This window comes from Peromyscus eremicus, chromosome 17, assembly GCF_949786415.1.
Source record: "Peromyscus eremicus chromosome 17, PerEre_H2_v1, whole genome shotgun sequence".
Lineage (NCBI taxonomy): Eukaryota > Metazoa > Chordata > Mammalia > Rodentia > Cricetidae > Peromyscus > Peromyscus eremicus.
The window spans coordinates 15307836-15326387 of NC_081433.1; the positions used below are offsets into that span (position 1 = coordinate 15307836).

The following is an 18552-nucleotide window of genomic DNA, read 5'->3' on the forward strand; positions in this document are numbered from 1 at the left end:
TTGGAGACATGGGTGTCTCTGTTCAATAGCTCTTGCTATTCTAGAAGTCAATATGTAGACCAGGCTAGTCTGGAACTCGGAGATCTACCTGCTTCTGTTGAGTTAAAGGCGTGTGCAGATGCAGCCAGCTAGAGCAGAAATTTTTGACTGAGAATCAGTGGCTCCTATCCATTTGCAAGCTTCAAGAGTGTGTATGAATTTCTTTTAGCTGTTTGTAGATGTTTATATGTGTATGTTTTCATGTCCTTTTTTTCTTTGCCAGAAGCATTTCATTCGATTTTCACATTAGTCCTTAACCTCGAGAGGTTGGGATATCTGAAATCTTTCAGTATGTTTGTAGCTACACTTTTGTATAGAATTTTATTCTTTTACAGGCATGTGGATATGTCAAATATGTCGACCTAGGAAAAAAGGACGAAAACTTCTACAAAAGAAGGCTGCGCAGATAAAACGGCGCTATGCTAATCCAATAGGACGTCCAAAAAACAGGTTAAAGAAACAAAACACGGTGTAAGTTGTACTTATGGCAAGGTGAGGGGAGCAAAGGATAGGGCTTTGTCTATAGTGTAGGAGTCACTTGTTTTCTTATAAAAAAAAAGAATCCCATTGTTATACCTGGTAGTTTTATATGACGTGCTTACTTTTACTGAGCCCTTAATAGAGTGCCAGGCAGGCACTCTTCTAAGTGCCTTTTATGTTCAGTCATTCAGTTCTTCCAGCCACTTAATGAAGCGTAGATGCTGTCGCTACTTGATTTTTCAAAAGTGGAAGCTAAGGTACACAGACGTTAATTTGCAAAAGTTAAATAGTAAGTGTTGAACTGGAATGAAAACCTAAGTCCAGCACCAGACTGATCCTTGACTTTTCCTTACGCTGCTGCTTGTGTAAAAGCAGTAAAGGAAAGCCTGTAATTGTGCGACTCTTTCTGATGCAGCCTCAGCTGTTTATCAGTAGACACAGTCAGGTCACTGGGTCAGCTCCTACTGAGGTGACAACCAAGTCCCATTTTTGTGTTTTCCTGAAAAGAGGAATATGTTTTCATCTTTTATCAAAAAATCATAAATTGTAGACTGGGAAGTTTCTGGAGGTGTTGGGACAAGTTTCAGTAGTTTTCTGTCTTTTAGAAAGACCTTTATAGTAATTCACCTTTTAAAAATGTTTTCAAATCTGTAAACCTCTTTTTAGTCTCATCTTATAGGTGATATAACAGAAATGAATGAGCATTAGCAACCTGACATATATAGAACCAGTATTCTAGTTGATGGTTTTCATCTTAAATCAAGCTCTAATTTGCCTTTTAAAATGATCTTTTGATTTCTGATCTCCAGAGAGTGAACCTGTCTTTGTTTTTAGAGGTAGAGGTATAACTCTTTGGTACAGTCATCACCGTATTAGAGGATGTTATAACCTAGAAAGGTAGTTGTTCACTGATGGAACTCATATTTACCAGAGGAAGACAGTGAGATTAGAGATGTAGTTCATCTTATGTATATGACTAGTAACAAAAGGGTGTAAACATGTCTTCTAACCTCTGTTGTAGGGTTCTTAGCCCTATAAGCTAGGCTTCCTGGAGATGGATGGTTCTAAGACAATATTACTGATTATAGTTTATAAATTTTCTTTTTCCCTCCTTCCCTCCCTCCCTCTCCCTTCCTCTCTCCTCTGCTCCCCCTCTCTCCCACACTTTCTCTCTCTTTCATTCCTTTCTTTTTGACAGGCTCTCAATGTGCAGTCCCGGCTGTCCTGGAATCTGCTATGTAGACCAGGCTTTCCTGAACTCATCACAGAGATCCACCTGCCTCTGCCTCCTGAGTGCTAGTTTAATATAAATATATACTTAAAAAATGAATCTGTTATTTTCTGTTTATATTTTATATTAGATACAAAGCTTATAATGATGTCTTTTTAATAGTTCTATTTTTTTCCCTGTTTGATTCTTTAGATCAAAAAGTCCCTTTAGCAAAGTGCGAACTGGTCCTGGAAGGGGTCGGAAACGTAAAATCCCTATCTCCAGTCAATCAGCATCATCATCAGAAGAAGGATATTTAGAGCGAATAGATGACTTGGACTTCTGCAGAGATAGCAATGTCCCCTTGAAGTTCAACAAGAAAACCAAAGGGCTCATTGATGGCCTTACCAAATTCTTCACCCCTTCTCCTGATGGGCGGAAAGCCCGTGGGGAGGTGGTAGACTACTCTGAGCAATACAGAATCAGGAAAAAGGGCAACAGAAAATCAAGCACTTCAGATTGGCCCACAGGTAAAAGTTTGAACCAAGCTTAGAAACAAAAATATTCCAAAAGTGTATTATTTGCATTAACACTAGTCATTTACATTTCATTGTAAAATTTATGGACAAGCCTGGTGGCATGGACCTGTAATCGTAGCACTGGAGAGTCTGAGGCAAGAGGACTACATGTTCAAGACCAGCCTGGGCTACATAGGGAGACTCTGTGTCAAAACAAAAATTGGGTATATATGAATGTATTAAAAGTACATACTTACATAATGCTGTGGCAGGAATTAGAGCGGGGGGGGGGGGGGGGAGCTGCAAAGTGTAACACTTGAAGCACCATGGCTTTTCCTTTATTCCTGGAAGGAAATTAGAAAGGACAGTTGTGGTTAAACTGATGTTCGTTTATATATGATTTTCTACTTTAGATCTTGGGAAGTATATGTGTAAGTTTTCACATGTTAAACAGGGATGGAAGGAGGTTCCTAGGTAGCTTCAGCCTGATGTTTAGACTGACTTCAACTTCAAGTCAGAGGAATTTGATCAGCTGCCCTGATACTTAAAGCTTTAAGCAGATAGTAGTCTCTGTAGTGAGGCTTGAGTTTAGAGAAAATAACCCTGTCATGGAGTTGAAAGGGCTCTGAGAAAATTTCTGTTTGAAAAATAAAAACAAACTGGATTCTGGGGACCAAAGTTCTAGGGTCTTACTACAGGAGAGGGTGCTTTTTGTTTGTTTGTTATTGTTTGGTTTATTTATTTATTTTGAAGTTTTAAGAGCTTACCTTCTATATGAAAATTTCTTAATTTTTGTTTCCTCTCCCAAAATGTCCCATGAACAAATGGTTGTATTATCTGCTTCTTCGTTCCTGCATATGTGAATGATTGACTGGTCCAGGAGAGAAGTCCTCATCGCTCTCTGATCCTCCCTTTTCTCGCTTAGTGACTTGGCTTTTCACCAGAGTGGCGATCAGTTACTGTTTACATTCAAGACTCCATGTTAGATTATAGATGAGCTTCAGTTGGAACATGTTTATCCAAGAAGATGTGCAGTTTGTTTAGGTTAGACTTACAAAGAAAGACTCCTAAAATTTACGTTGAAAATGGATTGTTAGAAGAACCTCCTGGAAACTTAGAAATAGAAACTGTTCTAACAAATATATAACAATACATAGAGAACTAACAATAAGCTTTAATCATTGCTGCATTTGCTTTAATAGGCTCTATGCTTTTTATTTCTGCATTGTAAATATTAAGGAACAATTTGTGCATCATTTTATACAGCGTCACAGAATGTAATTCTAGGTCTATGCCTGCATCCATCCGTATTGTGCACTAGGGGGCATTAAGACTACTACTTGGTTACCTTAGATTGTACTATCTTTTCGGTTTGAGAATGTTGTCGTCATCCTTGAGTTTTTGTCTCTTTTCTTCTTGTACTGAATGAATAACAGAGCCAGTGTATACAGTCAATCTGAAAAGAACTGTCACTGATTGGTCTTTTCAGCCATACTCAAAGAGGAGGTCACCAGCAGTGTCATCTTCAAATGCAAAGGATAATGAGCTGCATAATCCCCATACTCCCTTCACTAATTATTTTGCCCAGTTGAGGAAGAGCCATCATTTAGTGGATGATTATCATAATTTTTCATACTTACCCAGAGGATTATCATCTGTGGTCCTCAGGTTTGTGGAGTTTGTGCTTTAACAGGGCACCCAGAATGTGAAGGGAGTTAGTATTTCCTGGTATCAGTCAAGGTAGCTCTTTTAAGACTGTGTGCTGATTGTTGACACAGTAAATTCCTGCTAGACGTGTCAATAGTCACACTGTTTTGAAATAAAATTTCTATTCTTATACCCTTTTCTTGTTCTGTCTATTGAAATTAATCTTTTAATGAATTTAAACTTGGTTATGTCGTATTTTTTGGAAGATTTAAGACAATTTGGGATTTTCATCAGAAGGACAGATTTCTTAATACTTGAGTAATGTTTCTGAGAGTCAGTTTATTGCTGTCCTTTTCTTGGGTAGTACATAAGTAATATTAAGGTCTTCAGACTGAAAGCTCATATTAAATTGAAGACAGTGCAAATAACATGTGAGTCCTTTCTTTATGTGTAGACAATCAGGATGGCTGGGATAGCAAACAAGAAAACGAGGAGCGCCTTTTTGGGAGCCAGGAAATCATGACGGAGAGAGATATGGAGTTATTTCGTGACATCCAGGAGCAAGCGCTGCAGGTAAAGTTGTATAATGAGGCTGAGCAGTCAGGGAGCTGCAGAGCACAGGAAACAGGACTGACGGTGTGGTGGGGAAAACCAAAGGAGCTTACTGAGCCTAGATGTGGCTCTGCAGGTGTGCAGCTCTTCCCATTACAGGTTCTCGGCACACTGCAACTCCTTAGGTTTGCCAAAAATTACATTGCTTTGATTACCAATGTTAATGGAGCACACTATATTTTCTTACTGTATTAAGTAGAGTTGGTTATTTCACTATTACTATTTTTTGTGTGTATGAATATCTTACCTGCGTGTAAACCTGTGTCTCATATCCATGTTCCCTAGAACTGGAGTTACAGACAGTTAGTTGTGAGCCGCCATGTGGGTGTTGGGAATCAAACCCAGGTCCTCTGCAAAAACCATTGCTCTTAGCTACTGAGCTAACTCTCCAGCCCTCAGAGAAAAGATTTGTTTCGACTCATTTCAGAGACTGTAATCCATGGTCCTTTGGTTATGTTGCTTTGTACTGGTAGCTGTGTGAGTGAAAACTCTTTAGGTTAAGAGATATTAGGTACATCAAGAAGAAGAGAGAAAATGGCAGGACAGGGGTCCTAGTAATCCCTTAAAGGTATGCCCAGTGCCCCAACTTCCTTCTTTTAAGCCTGTGTATTAAGAATTCTTTGACCTTCCAGTAGTGTTATAAATCGGCAGCCAAGTCTTTTAACATGTGGCTTTGGGGAGACATTTGAGATCCAGACCATAACAGTAATCCTGTCTGTACGTTTGCTTAGACAAACAGATAGTTCTTTTGCATTCTTGCCTGTGCTCCACATTAGATCCATTAGCAGTGGATTCAGAACGTATCCAGGACATGACTGTTGCTAATTGCTTCAAAACCACCGTATTTGGCTTGGGTATTAACGATAGCCTCCAGACAGACCCTTTGGCCTCCACTTTTCCTTTGCCTCCTGCCTTCAGTCACTAGTCTGTTCTTTACACAGAGTAATTATTGTGTGACCTAAGTTGGATTGTGCCACTTCCCTGCTCAGAAAACCTCCAGTGTCTTTTAGCCCTACTTAGAATTAAAAAACAAAAACAACAACAAAAAAACCCACCCCAAATCTGTATCCTTAACTTGAAGGTTTAGGGGTCTTGTGCACGCTTGTCTCTGGCTGCTTTCCTTCCACCCTTGCCAGTGTTCTCCAGTCCCAGGCACCTTCTTCCTGAGGTGCAGCAGATGTAGTCTTCCCTTAGGACTCGATGGCCCTCGTCTGGATTGTCCTTTCTGATGTCCACAGGCCTAGTGGATTGACTGTTTACCTCCTCTAGGCCCCATGGTACCAGAGAGGCCATCCCCAACTCAAACTAAAGATGACACTGTTAGCCCACCCATTGTGTCACTGACTTCCCATTTCCTGTTTGTTTGTTCTACATAGTGCTGCTCCTCATCTCTGGAATTGATTTCATTTTACTTCTCTATTTTGAGACAGGGTCTCACCATATAGCCCTAGCTGGCCTGAAGCTTACTGTGTAGACCTGGGTGGCCTTGAGTTCAAAGCCTGCCTCTGCCTTCTAAGTGCTGGGATAAAAAGACTTGTGCCACCATACCCAGCTTGAATTTATTTATTTCTAGAATTTAAGTATCTTAAGAGCAGATACTTTTGTCTTTATTTACTGCTGTAAACTGATTGATTAGACTGAAGTCAAGGCTTTGTTTAATGGATGGACGTTTGAATGAATGTTTCTGCTGGGAGAAATAGGATGAGAATAGGAGTAATGGGTATGTGAAGAAAAAGATGACTAGAGAGAGTTAAAAGGGGCTACTGAGACTCCCAGGACAGCAGGTAATAGTAATATGGCTAGTAGTATGTTTACTTCTCCTGGGGTAATAGGTAAACTTCTACAAAAGAACAGACTCGTGTGTGTGTGTGTGTGTGTTTCCCAGGAGAGCAGGTGCCAGTCTACAGACAAGCTTTTCTCTCTGGCACAGTGTGTCTGAGGAGCCAGGGAACTGGCATGTACCTACAGGGAAAGATCCAGGGGAAACAAAGGGTGTGTGCGTGCGCACACTCGCACACTCACTTGTATAAAGGGATTTAGTAGATTATCTTATACAATAGGGGTTGGATAGTCCAATAGTGGTCATGTGCAGGCTGGTAGCTGTTTCATCCTTGAATATGGATGCTTTAGCAGTTCTAGTCTGGTATTAAAGGTGTAGAAGATTCCTGATTGCCTCATATTCAGTCCACATTGGAAAACTGAAGAACCTGGAGTCTCCTGTCGGGGAGGACTTGTAGCAGCCACCACCTAGATGAGCAAAGACAGGCAGGCAGCATTGCTTTATTTCTCTGGTTTCTTTAGAGTTAGGCCACCTATTGGGAAGTCCTGCCCAATGTGAGTGTGAAGGGTCTCCTCCTTCAGTTAAACTTCTCTGGAAATGCCCAGTGGACACACCCAGAGTTGTTATGTTTCCTGGGTGGTTCCAAATCCTGACAAGTGGGTGATCAAGATTAACCATCACGTCCAGCACTTTACTGTTGTATTTTATGTGGTGCACACTAGGGAAAAGTGAGAATGAACTCTGAAGACTGGCAGGCACTCCAAGAAAGGGGTGTATTTCCACAGCAATTTATTAAACTTGTGTCTTGCATTAAGGACATAAACAGCTAGATATTGTATGTCTAAATAATTAGCAATTGAAGTAGGAATGTATAGGAATTCTGATGTAATGATCTTTCTCCATGAGATTGATGGATTTAGAATATGTCTGGCTTTGTACTAAATATGCAGGTAAAGACACAGACTCAGGAACTTTCAGTTTGTGTCGGAAACTTTGATTTGTGTCGATCGTAAGGGACACAATGGCAAATAATCATAAACACAAAATACAAAGTGATAGTAGAAAGACAGGAGGAATGCAATGGAAGATTTTAATAGGGCTTCCGATCCACATTGCTGGTGGCTGTGTTCAGAAGATGTGGAGAAAAAGAAGATGTTTTGAAAGTAGTGATCTCAAGATTGAAAAGACAGTCAGCAAGGCAGGCAAAAAGCTGTGAGAAGAGTGCTACAAGGGCATTGCCTAGACAGTGCCAGGGTCAGAAAAAGGAGTTGAGGAACTCGGTTCAGTATGACTAGGGGATGAGTAAAGATCACACAGATGAAACTGGAGAAACAAGCCAGAAGTTAGGATTTGGGGTTCTTAATCTTGAATCTAATGTTTTAGGAAGCCCTCAGATGGAATAGCAAGATCATATTTGTATTAAGGATTGTTTTTTCTTAGGCTGGATGTGTACCTCAGTTGGTAAGAGTGCTTGCCTAGAGTGCACAGAGTTTTAGGGTTTGGTCCCCTGTACCACATGAAATCAAATGATGATGGTACATACCTGTAATCCCAGAACACAGAAGGTGGAGGCAGAAGGACCAGAAATGTTTAAGATGATCTTGTAGTAATTGAGTAATTGATTGGGCCCAGTGCAAGTGAATGAGTGAGTACATGTATAGATGCTATCTCTTCCTGCAGAGCCTTGTTGTCTTTAAACCTGAGTGAGTGGAAAACCCTTCCTCTGAAGACTACACAGGGGAATTGAGGTGGTAAAGTACATAAGTGCATGAGCGCATGTGCCAGAGCATTGCACAGCGCCAGAAGTGAAGGTGTGTGCAGGCAGAGGGCATTCTGGCTCTTAGCTGTGGTAATGTGTAAACAGTTGTACTGGAACTGGATCTCCACATTCTCATCGGGTATCCGACTAGAGGAGCACCGGGCGGCCGATGGGAGGACTCTGCCATGGCAGGCTGCATCCCAGCAGGTGCATGCTTCAGCTTTCATACTTCCTAGTTAATCCAGACCTCAGGAAGCTTAGCTTTGGGGTTGGTGTTTGGTCATTCTATTTTCGTATATTCCTTCTATTGTTGTGAACTGCAAAGGTAGATGAAAAGATCTTACTTTGGAAATGAGAAGACTCAGAATCCAGAGTGCAGTTTAAAGAACAGCCTTTTAAAGTCCATTTACTAACTTGTATTTTCATCTTTTGTGGTGGGTTTCTGTATTGTTTACGGTTGGAGGACCCTGGTACTCCTGATGGTACAGTGCATTTTATCCAGCTAGTAGAAGATGATCGTCTTTTGTTTTAAGGTCTCAGGAAGAGCTTGGTCTCTCTTGGCTGTATTCCAGTGTGAAACCTGAGCTAAGTCCCTTGGCCTTTGAGGAAAGGGATGATTAGGAAAGGGGAAGGAGGGAATTATCAAATCAGATGTGCTGAAGAGGTTTCTTTCTTATTAATGAATTTCATTCAGACCATAGCATAGAGTCTTCATCTTTGTAGTTTTGTTATATGTGTATCTGTGGGTTCCAACAGGGGGCTTTTAATCTCAGTGTTGAAGGATAATTTTGATTTTCTTTTGATGAAGAGTTATTAATACTTATATCTGGTCAGCCTGAATTGTAGTCCTGTCATTTTCTTGGGTGGCTTGATACTTGTAAAATGTCTGTGATGAACTCATACATGTATATGTGAATTTGTTGTTAGATAGTATGCAGAGTAAATCAGATTGCCTTTGCATTTACTGTTTTATACCTGACCTTTAGAAGCAGCTTGTATTTGAACCTCTGTTGTAGAAGACAGGCAGGTCATCAGGGCTATAAACCCTACTCCTTTCTTGACAGTATACTTTAGGTTATTACAGGAGTGAGGGGAACATCGAGACTGCATTTAAAGACAGTAGAACAAGATTGCCTGTGTAAAACAAAGTGTGATTTTGTTCATTCTAACTGTGCGCAGCTGCTAGTGAAGAAAATCTCACATGTGGTGCAAATTGAAGACCTTTTTGGTACTTGCTTGGTTTTATTATTTTTGTGTTGTTCTTAACTATTTACTTTCCCAAGACAGGAAATCCTTCTTTTCTGTGTGTGCTTATGTGATCAGTGTAGGTCGTTTGTTTTGTTGCTAGCTCAGGGAGTAGTCAACATCCTGCACTGCAGTGTCTTTTAATAATTAAATTGTTAAGGGAGTAGGCTTATTTGAGGAAATAAGTGTCCAGTGTCACTAAGCAGAAAAGTCAGTGACAAAGGTCAGTATAACAAAACTACATATGGTTTTAGGAGGTTTGCTAGCATTTTATTTATTTGAGCCTGCCATTTAAAGATACAACTTACTTCAAGACTTGTTAGCTTGCTCTTGATTTCTTGTTCTCTTATGGGTCCTGAAAAGACAACGTGTATATTTAGGGCATTAATATTATTATTATTTAGTTGTTGTTAGGTCAGTGTATTTGATTTAGCTAACTTGTTCAGTATTTTTCTTGATTGCACAGAAAGTCGGAGTAACTGGGCCCCCTGACCCACAAGTCCGCTGTCCCTCTGTCATTGAGTTTGGGAAGTATGAAATTCACACCTGGTATTCCTCTCCATATCCTCAAGAATACTCAAGGTATGTTTTGAGAGCCCTTTGCCTTTTTTTTTTTAAATTCCTTAAGACTTTAGAACTAGAAGGTATCTAGTGGTGGTTCATCCAGTTCATCTTTTCACATTTGAAAGAGCTTTCAAATGTCTGTAATAGTAGTGTGCTTCAAACAGCTGCTTCATTCTAGCTAGCTTTAGACATCACTGACTAACACCCATCTGAAGCTACTGTTTAAAACCATAAACCATACTAAATTGACTGACTAATATACTATGAGATTATCTTTAAGGTAATATTATGAATAATAGCAGTTAAGCTGAATTTATTAAGAAAAGATTAAATTATATGCAGGTATGATCCATTGTGTGTGTGTGTGTGTGTGTGTGTGTGTGTGTGTGTGTATGTGTTATGTGTACATATAAAAGGAAGGCAAGAAATTCATCAACTCCTACAGTACCCTGTTACTCAGTGATTTATTCTTTTGGAGTTTTGAATAGCTATGATCATGTATGATCAAAAAGAAAAAGGCTAAACATTTATTTTCTTCATGATGTTTTAAATAAGTTATCATTCTAAAAAGTAATTTTTATTACATTTGTGTGTGTGTGTGTGTGTGTGTGTGTGTGTGTGTGTGTGTGTGTGCGCTATAGCATACATGTAGGAGTCAGTGGACAAACCATGGGAGTCAGTTCTCTCCTTCCACCATGTGGGTCGTAGGCATTAAACTCAATATTATTTTACCTGCTGAGCCATCTCATTGGTCCCTGTTACCATTATTTTAAAGCAAGTTCTTTATAAGCTTTCTCTGTCACAAGTATTAATATGTCAGCTGTCCAGAGATTACAGTGCAGTGAAATTGAAACCACAAGCCCCGTGTCTCTTCTACTTACGGGAGGAGTGGATGCAGAGAGCCAGCTCTTGTATTTGCGAAAGAGGATGAGAGTACAGCCATGGACTTTCGTCTTATAAGGCAAAAGTATTCATGAAATTGTTATTAGAACCATTTGTAAAGAGGCTGGTTCAGTGAAGGAGTAAATATTGCCAGCAGAAAATAACCAAAAAGTATAATGAGAATCATAATTAAAGGCAGAAAGAAACGGGATAGGAACTATGCTGTGATATCCTCTTAGAGCAGAATTTTAGACATTTCCCATATAGTTCCATATTCATTGTAATTCCTTTAGTTCTCCATGAAAAATATCCAGCAACGTAATAGTGTCTTTAGTAATTTCAGATTTTTTTCTGTCCTTGTTTTCATTCTTACAGATATATATTTAAAAACTAAATTTTTTCTACTCAGTTGAATTCAATGGATTTACTTGTGAGTTCTTTTTGAGTTGAGTAAAATGCTTAGAGATCTTAGTTTTTTCTTTTTAATGTGTTTGTGGTATATGTGCCTTTGTGTATGCATGTTCACGTGTGTGTGGATGCATATACAAGCACCTGTGTATGCGAGCATGTAGAGGCCCAAGGTTGAAGTAGGAAATCTTCCTGTATGATTCTTCCCCTTACTCATTTGAGGCAGGACCTCTCAATAGAACCCAGCTCACTCATATAGCTAATTTCACTAGCTATCTTGCTCAGGGATCCCCTGTCTCTGCTGAAGTAGCAGGTGGGCAACCAGTCCCACCAGGTATCTTGGTGGGTTCTGGGTCTGCACTTCAGTCCTATTGCTTGCATGGAAAGTCCTTTCACTTCTGGGCCCTTTTTCACATAATAAACCTCTATTCTTAATTTTGGTGGTCCCTACTTACTGTTTTATACTGTTACTTCTAGATTAATTTCTTAGTAAATACTTTTAAAACAAAGTCCCATAACATGCAAAAATTTTGTAGCAAACAAGAAAGGATTCTGAAAGAAAAAATTTAACAGGGGTGATAGGATTGAACTTTAGGTATGCTGCACAAGATCCAAGTATTTATAAATGCCTTGTGTGTTAAGTCATCTTTTCCTGGTTCATGCAAACAGCTAAACCAAAGTAAAAGAATACCAGGGAAGCCATAGTATATAACCTGAATGGGGCCCAGGCAAAAACCTGACACCTGGGTGGCCTCTACTCAGAGATTAGCTTCATGATACTCTTTTTGCTGTGAGGTCACCTTGAGGTCTTAATAAGGCCAATTCCCATGTAAGAAAGTAGCTTAAGAAATTCCGCTGCCTTTTGATTCTCTTCCTGTCTTGATTTGAGGCATAGACTATGAGATTACTGCTTGAACCAGATTTGCATAATCTCCATTACTGAAAAAGAAGCCAAACAGTTTTTAGGGCCTTGGCTACTAAATAAGGAGGTAAAATGGAAGAAAAGAAAGTAAAAATTACTGCTATAAATTATAGCATGGGTAACTGTCATCTTTTGAGCTTGATAACTAACTAAGCATCTCTGGTGTAACTCTGTGGGGTGAAGATTTCTATCTTCTTTTGCAGACGTGGTCCAGCAAGCATATTCGGGCAATATAGTTTATATATAGATGGCTGAAATAGGATGTGAGCACACTCTGAATCACATAGCTGTAAACCGACTGTTGAGTCATACTCCATGTAGCATGTATGAAATATTTGATGTGGTATATCTCTGGCCCTTTTTTTACATTTTGCTAATTTGTGATGTTCCTGCTTGGCCCTTGTATACATTATGAATGGGCCAAAGCTTTTAACTACTATCAGACTTCTTTTAAAACATAAACTACTATTATAGCTGCAAGGCTAGTCAATTAATGTAAATTAGCAACTGAGATGAAAATACCTGAAAAATAATTTTAAGCCTTAATTTTACTTGCTGAGTAATACTTTTATAGCCTTTTTTAAATTTAAGTGTGTGTGTGTGTGTGTGTGTGTGTGTGTGTGTGTGTGCGCGCGCGCACGTGTGTGTGTGTGCGCGCGCGCTTCCACCTTGTTGAGGTAGGGTCTCATTTCTGCTGCTGGCTCTTACTTTAGGCTAGCCAACCCAAAAGTTCCTGGGCAGTTCTCCTGTCTTGCCATAGGAATGCTGGGATTACCAATGCAAGTTATCACATCCTGATGTTGTGATTTTTTTTTCTGTCTTTGTTTTTTGTTTGTTTTGTTTTGTTTCAGACAGGTTCTCACTGTGTAGCCTTGTCTGGCCTAGAACTCAGAGGCAGAGATCCATCTGCCTCTGCCTCCCAAGTGCTGGGATTAAAGGTGTGGACCACCACACCTGGCTTTTGTCTTTTTATTTTTATTTTTAAAGCTAGAAACATAACTCAGGGCCACCTTGCCCTTGGGAGTGCTCTGCCCCTGAGCTAACTATCCAACACCCCTCACACAGCACCCCACTTTTTGTTTCCAGAGACTGACTCAGGTCATCAGGATTGTACAGCTGTCTATCTATCTTGCCAGCCCAGAGTGATTTTTTTCATTCATTCATTTCATTTATTAGTTTATTTTTAAATAGACAGGGTCTCACTATATAGTCCTCGCTGGCCTTGAACTCAAGAGATCTGCCTACCTCTGCCTCTGGAGTGCTTGGATTAAATACATATGTCATCATGCCCTGCCCAGAATAATAAACTTTTGATTAACAGAGTTTCATACAATGTTATTTGTTTTTGTTGTTGTTTAAACTATGGAAGGAAAGAAGCGGAGCTTTAGGGGCAAAAAGGACATGTATATAGTAGAGCTTTACTTCCCGAAACATACTCAGTGTTATAGTTTCATAGTTAAAAGCACTCACAAAGTATGTTTTTACAGTGTACACTTCATGTCCGTTTGCCCAGTACTACATATACACTTATATGTCTCTAGTACAGAGTCTGATACCTGGTAAGTATTCAAGAGCTTATTTACTGAAATCTAAAACATGAATGAAGAAATATATAAGGAAGGAATTATGAATCTATATATTTATTCTGCCCATTGGAGATTGTTCAGGGATAACTAATGTGAGTTTTTTCAGGTCTGTTGATTGACGTAAAAAGCTAGGGAATTTATAATCTACTCGGAAGCTCACTGAACTAGGTGTCTTGATTCTCACGTTCGCCCTGGTGCCACGCTGCTATCTAAAATTTGGGGTGCCTCCCCTCCCCTAGAGATAATGCTCCATTCTTACCACTTTTTTTTAAAGTTAATTCTTTTTTATTTTGGGGGTGGCACACAGAAATCAGAGGACAACTTGTGGGAGTCATTTCTTTCTTCCACCACTTCTGTCTGGGGAATCCCCTCCGATTGTCAGGCTTAGCAGCAGGTGCCTTTGACCACTGACCGGTCTCACCAGCGCCCCTTCTTCCCACTCTTTAACACGGGTGGTAGTGAGACACAGCAGAAGTTGAGAGTCATGGAGATTTGAAGATCTATACAATATAAAGCCCTATTTTAATTATCATTTGCAGGCTGCCTAAATTGTATCTTTGTGAGTTCTGTCTAAAATATATGAAAAGTAGAACTATTCTACAGCAACACATGAAGAAATGTGGTTGGTTCCATCCTCCTGCCAATGAAATTTACCGAAAGAATAATATTTCTGTCTTTGAGGTAAGGTAGCTGTCTAGTACCTGTCTTCCTGACCATTTCAAAACCAGTGCTCTCTGTGACCTGTTGTTCATTCACTCCGAAGTCAGACAATTCATGAATGTGAGAAGCAGAACTAGGCCAGTTCAGATGGCACCAAGTCCACAAGCTTGACCTTACAATAAATTACTCTTAATTTCATTGACTCAAAAACGTCAGGCATAATGTAGCTTACTATATTATGTATCACTAAAAGGGAAAAATACTGCTAATTAAAATTTTTAAGATTCCATTTGACAAAATGCCAGCCAATTTTACATTGTGCTACGGATGTGATAAAAATAGATCTGTGAAATAGAGCATTTAGAAGGGATTTGTAAACCAGGAATATTGGCTTATGCCTATAATCTCAGAAGGCTGAGGCAGGAAGGTTGCCATGAATTTGAGGCCAGCCTGGGCTACACAGTGAGTTCCAGGCCAACCTGAGCTAGTGGGGGCGGGGGAGGGGGGGAATAAAAGCAAAACAAAAACAACAGTTACTAAAGTGTTTCTGTTATTCAAAAAGACCGTCTTCTGGAAGTGTGTTTAGTAGCATTAGTAAATTGTAGTGGGTTGATAGGATGATGGTATGAGTTACACTGTGTCTGTGATTCTGTGTTATCATTAACAGTGGTCTTTAAGTTCTTGGTCCACAGTTGTATGGTTGAGAGCTAAGTATTGAGTACTTGTATGTTGGGTCCTGTTAATTAATGTAGTGATAGATTTTCAGATGCTCTGCATCTCCTCCGTCTCTCTCACTTGATGACCCATTTAGTTCATCAGTAGAGGGGAGCATGTCACCTGGGCATCAGAAGTGTCAAGTGTACTATACAGTATTGCTTGAAGGTACTCAGCAGCCAATTGCTTCTTGACCTTTCCATATAGTAGGTATGTGTTCTATAGAAAGTCATAGTAAGGCAGCTCACCTAGAGTGCAGTCAGTGTGGCACTGTCTTGAGATAGCTAGTGTGGGGGTCCGTCAGCATTTTCATAGACAAGCGCAGGGATATTGGGATGGACAGAGTGTGTGCTGGTCTCAGCCCCCCTTTAGGCTCCTTTCCAGGGGCTCACCTAAGACACACTGCCCGGCACTTCTGAGTGGCAGTCACTAGCACTCCCTCTGTAATTCTGTCTGGGCCTGTGCCAGATCATGGTGGGCAGACAGTACTGTATCAGGCTGCCGCCGGGATCTCAATCTCATTATATTTTACCTAGTAAGTACATTTTAGAAGAGATTACATTTAGATTGTTTGTTAATTACTTTTGAAAATGAAGCTTGCCATCTGAAAATGAAACTTGCCATCTGAAGTATCCCTGAAGTTAATTTTTTTAGAAAAGCAAAAATGCCATTTCAAATCTAGGTTCTCACCTGCTTACCTATTCATGTTTTGTTGAGGTTTAAGATCTTATGTGTTTGGTCATCTTTTAACAGCAAATGTTGTCATTCTGCCATTTCAGAGGGTAGCATTTAGGCCGTGTGTTCTGATCACTTAGGCTAGACCAAGGGTACCGAGTGATGCGTGTTGCTGATGTGTGTAACTCTAAAACCAAAGGACATTTTCCTGACCACTTTTTTGTTTTGTTTGTTTTTTTCCTTTAGGTTGATGGGAATGTGAGTACCATTTATTGTCAAAATCTGTGTCTCTTGGCAAAGTTGTTTCTTGACCACAAAACACTCTATTATGACGTGGAGCCATTTCTTTTCTATGTTCTAACACAGAATGATGTCAAGGGCTGCCACCTTGTTGGCTACTTTTCTAAAGTAAGTATGTCGTTTTAAATAGTTTAGTTCACCCAGAAATTTGGGACGATCTCTGCTGATTCTCAGGAAGGGACAACAGAATATAAAATCGTGGGGTACCTTTTAGCTTTTTCAGAAAGGAAATAGAAGGAGCATTGAGAAACTTATCAACTGCTAGATGATGCCTGGTAACATTCAGCAGACTCTTCTCCTAGGAAAAAAGAACTACTGGTATACTCAAGAGGAAAATCTCTAACCTGAGCTCTAATCCCATGATGCTAAGAGACAGAGCTTGTGAAGTAAACACCATCATTACCTCTTGAAGCTCATTAGCAACAGAAATACTCTAAGTGGATTTTTAGACATGGAAATACAGTTTCTAGTCAAACTGTATGACAGATGTATTCAGAAGCAAGTCTCTGTTTTAAGTGTACAAAATAGATTACTGGAATATCCTAGTTTATAAGAGGTCTTTGGGGCTACCTTCTTAGTTAAATAAGAATGGAAATGAATCAGCTGTTTTATGAATCTGTGTTTGTGCCCCACATTTAGGAATATTTTACATACAGTTAAGTATACAATCCATGGTAGCCTGGCCTTTCTAGCAGTGCAGGAGCTGCCTAGAATATTTCACTGGGGTGGAGCTGCTGACAAGGTGCTGCCGATTCCTGGGAGCTCAGGTTCCTTTGCTGACCTTGGGCATCAGTACTTTGGTTTTTAGTGGCTGGTAGTATTGGATGGCATCATTGTGTTTTATGTTACTACCTTCCTGAGATGGTTGCTTTGCATCTGTGGTAGTGATGAACATTGCCCTGCCTTCTCCCAGAGGCATTTTCTTGATGTGCATTGCTATTCCCTAAGGACCATGACTGGTTTTGGCTGGTAGTGTTTGTTTATTAATGATTAGCACTACTATTCAGCTTTACCCATCTATTGTTCTAAAACTTGGCTTCTGTTTTCTCCACCAGGAAAAGCATTGCCAACAGAAATACAATGTCTCTTGTATAATGATTCTTCCCCAATACCAACGTAAGGGCTACGGCAGATTTCTCATCGATTTCAGTAAGGATTGTATTAACATATTTTCTCATTCTTTCTTCCTGTGGAGTTGTTGGGTGTATATATTTAAAGATTTGTAGGTTTCTTATGTTTCTTTGTTTCTCTGTTGTAAACATTTGTTATGTCCCCAGTATGCATGTGGAACTCAGAGGACAGCTTACAGGACTTGGTTTCTCTCTTCCACCTGTGTGTCCTGAAGATTGAACTCAAGTCATCACCTTGGCAGTGAACATCTTTACCTGCTGAGCCATCTTGCCATTTCTCATCATATTGTTGTGTGGGCTTCTTAAACTTAAAGCCATGGTCCTTTTTCTTTTGGCTTAGCACAAAATCATTTTTTTAATAACTAATACCAGATACAGTTTTGTTGGGGCCAGCGAAATGGCTCAGTGAGTAAAAGCACTTACTGCCAGACCAAATGACTTGAGCTTGATCCCTGTGTCACACATGGTGGAAAAGAGAGGCACCCTCTGCGAGTTGCTCTCTGACCTCCACATGCATGCTGTGGCACATGCATCTGCTCCACACACACGAACACATGCATATGGAAGTGTAAACAAGATTTGTTTGATGCAGTTTTCATGAGATCAGCAGTAAATGTCGTTAATGTGCAGCTGTTGATTTCCAGTAGGACTTAGTTATATGCAGTAGCACTAATCCACAGCAGTGCTGGAAACTTTACATAACTACTAAACAGATGTTCAGAAGGAAGTGCAGCACTGCCTCTTTCCATTACCCTGTCACCTGAGGAAATGCGTGTGTGTTTAGTTACAGTTCTACCTAATGTTAGAAAGTACGTGGCCCAGCTTTAAATGCCCTAAAAGTGAATGTTACAGGAAATAATTTCATCTGAGTTAAAAAGTCAAAGCCAACAGTCCTAAAGAGATAATGGTGAAATGTACATTCTGTTTCACAGTGATAATTTTAGAAAATATTGAAAAGAGCCTATGTAGAAATAATGGATCAGATTAAGGATATTGTGTGTTTATTTTGTTATTTTGAGTCAGAGTCCCACTATGACTCCCTGGCTGGCCTGGAGCATACAAAGATCTGCCTGCCTCTGGCTCCTCCCAAATACTGGAATTAAAGGCATGTGCTTAGCCAAACTTAAAGGTTTTGATTGTAGTCCTGAGAAACTAATTCTTTTTTTGGTTTTTCAAGATGGTTTCCCTTGTGTAGCTTTGGAGCTTTTCCTGGAACTCACTTTGTAGCTCAGGCTGGCCTCAAACTCACAGAGCTCTGCCTGCCTCTGCCTCCTGAGTGCTGGGATTAAAGGCGTGCGCCACCACCGCCCGGCTGACAAACTAATTCTTAACCATTTAAGCTTGGTTTACTTGGCTTTTGACCATACTGACTAATTTGTGTGTGGAGGTGGGCATGGATGTTGCATCCATGTAGTCACAAT

General features: G+C 40.0%; 1 protein-coding gene across 3 annotated transcripts in view; it reads left to right on the forward strand.

The window, feature by feature from the left end:
- Positions 1–18552, forward strand: part of Kat6a (lysine acetyltransferase 6A) — a 72889-nt gene that overhangs the window by 41767 nt on the left and 12570 nt on the right. For all 3 annotated transcript variants that reach the window (XM_059244890.1, XM_059244892.1, XM_059244891.1), the window contains 7 exons: positions 375–510; positions 1943–2259; positions 4349–4467; positions 9757–9872; positions 14192–14333; positions 15948–16109; positions 17057–17150. In XM_059244890.1, the coding sequence (XP_059100873.1) occupies positions 375–510; positions 1943–2259; positions 4349–4467; positions 9757–9872; positions 14192–14333; positions 15948–16109; positions 17057–17150 (1086 nt within the window). The remainder of the gene's footprint in view (positions 1–374; positions 511–1942; positions 2260–4348; positions 4468–9756; positions 9873–14191; positions 14334–15947; positions 16110–17056; positions 17151–18552) is intronic.